Source organism: Formica exsecta, unplaced genomic scaffold (genome assembly GCF_003651465.1).
Source record: "Formica exsecta isolate Colony F162 unplaced genomic scaffold, ASM365146v1 scaffold2544, whole genome shotgun sequence".
In the NCBI taxonomy this organism is placed as follows: Eukaryota; Metazoa; Arthropoda; class Insecta; order Hymenoptera; family Formicidae; genus Formica; species Formica exsecta.
Genome location: NW_021849819.1, coordinates 1 through 1,381, shown reverse-complemented (window position 1 = coordinate 1,381; position 1,381 = coordinate 1). Strand labels below are relative to the sequence as shown.

General features: G+C 32.2%; 1 protein-coding gene across 1 annotated transcript; it reads left to right on the top strand.

Annotated features, from left to right (window-relative positions):
* Positions 1 to 343: 343 nt before the first annotated feature.
* LOC115236512 (putative nuclease HARBI1) lies at positions 344 to 1,363 on the top strand (the record flags this gene model as incomplete). The annotated part of the gene is given in 4 exon segments (XM_029809024.1): positions 344 to 630; positions 700 to 1,052; positions 1,055 to 1,234; positions 1,339 to 1,363. Coding segments are annotated over 4 exon segments (845 nt in total), but the record flags the coding sequence as incomplete, so codon positions are not given.
* Positions 1,364 to 1,381: the final 18 nt, after the last annotated feature.

Below are 1,381 nucleotides of genomic sequence, written 5' to 3'. Positions count from 1 at the left end.
TTTATTTTTTATATCAAAATATGTTAGATTAAGATATAAAATAACTCAAAAAGTACTTAATGAAAAAATACTTTATTATAGTGTTTTGAAAAGCTCTCGAGATAAGCTACAAGAATATGTAATAAAAAAAGGGAAGTTCCATTTAAGAAAACGTTGATCACATTAATCTCACCTTGAAAAGGTCACTCAAGGTCAAATCCATATTTTTATCATGTGGCCCCCTCCGAACCCTACAACTTTTGTTTGAAACATTTTTTTCGATAAAGCTTACTTTCCAAGATATTTTACAGTTTCAAGTTAAAAAACTCACCCTATATATATATATATATATATTTTATTTCAGAAATCATGCTGTATCACCACTACATCAGCTATTACTTACTTTAAGATTCTATGCAACTGGAACCTTTCAATTTGCAATTGATGATTTTGGTGGCATTCACAAATCCACCATGTGCATGATTATAAAAAAGGTTACAGAAGCAATAGCGTCTTTACGTCCACAATATATTCATTGTCCTAATTCAAATCAAAGTCTAAGGCACACAAAAGAAAGTTTTTACAACATTGCTCGTTTTCCTAAAGTCATAGGAGCTATTGATTGTACTCATGTTAAAATACAATCGCCAGGTATGTATTAGGTTGAAAATAATAAATAGTAAATCTACAGTATTTCATCCATATTGCTTTTATTTATAGGTGGAGAAGAGGCTGAAGTATACAGAAGTAGAAAAGGGATATTTACTATAAATGTGCAGGCTGTTTGTGACAGCACTTTAAAATTTTTAGATCTTGTAGCACGATGGCCTGGTTCAACCCATGATTCTACCATTTTTAATGCTAGCAGAATACATGCAAGATTTATTAATGGCGAAATGGGAGATGCACTATTACTTGGTGATAGTAGTTACGCTTGTTCCAATTTTTTATTGACACCACTACTTGAAACGCATACTCAAGCTGAACAATTATATAATGAATCTCAAATACGAACACGAAATGTCATTGAAAGAAGTTTTGGAGTATTGAAACGAAGATTTGCTGCACTGGCACATTTGGTTTAAGAATCAAATCCTTAACTGCACAAGCTGTAATAGTGGCTACTGCAGTACTACATAATATTGCACGAGACGAAGCAGAACCTGATGCTCTAGCCGATTTCGATGTTGAAGCTGCATTTGAGGAATTGGAAATTCAAGAAGTACAATATCATAATGGCATTGATAATGCTAATGTACGACGGTCACTAGATGATACATATTTTGCACTGTAATGTATTATTTTCTATACATTTGGGGACAACTATTTCTTTCTGATTAACACAATTTTTGTTTACAGTCTTGTCCGTTGAGGTGTACAATTGGTAAAAATAAATATATTC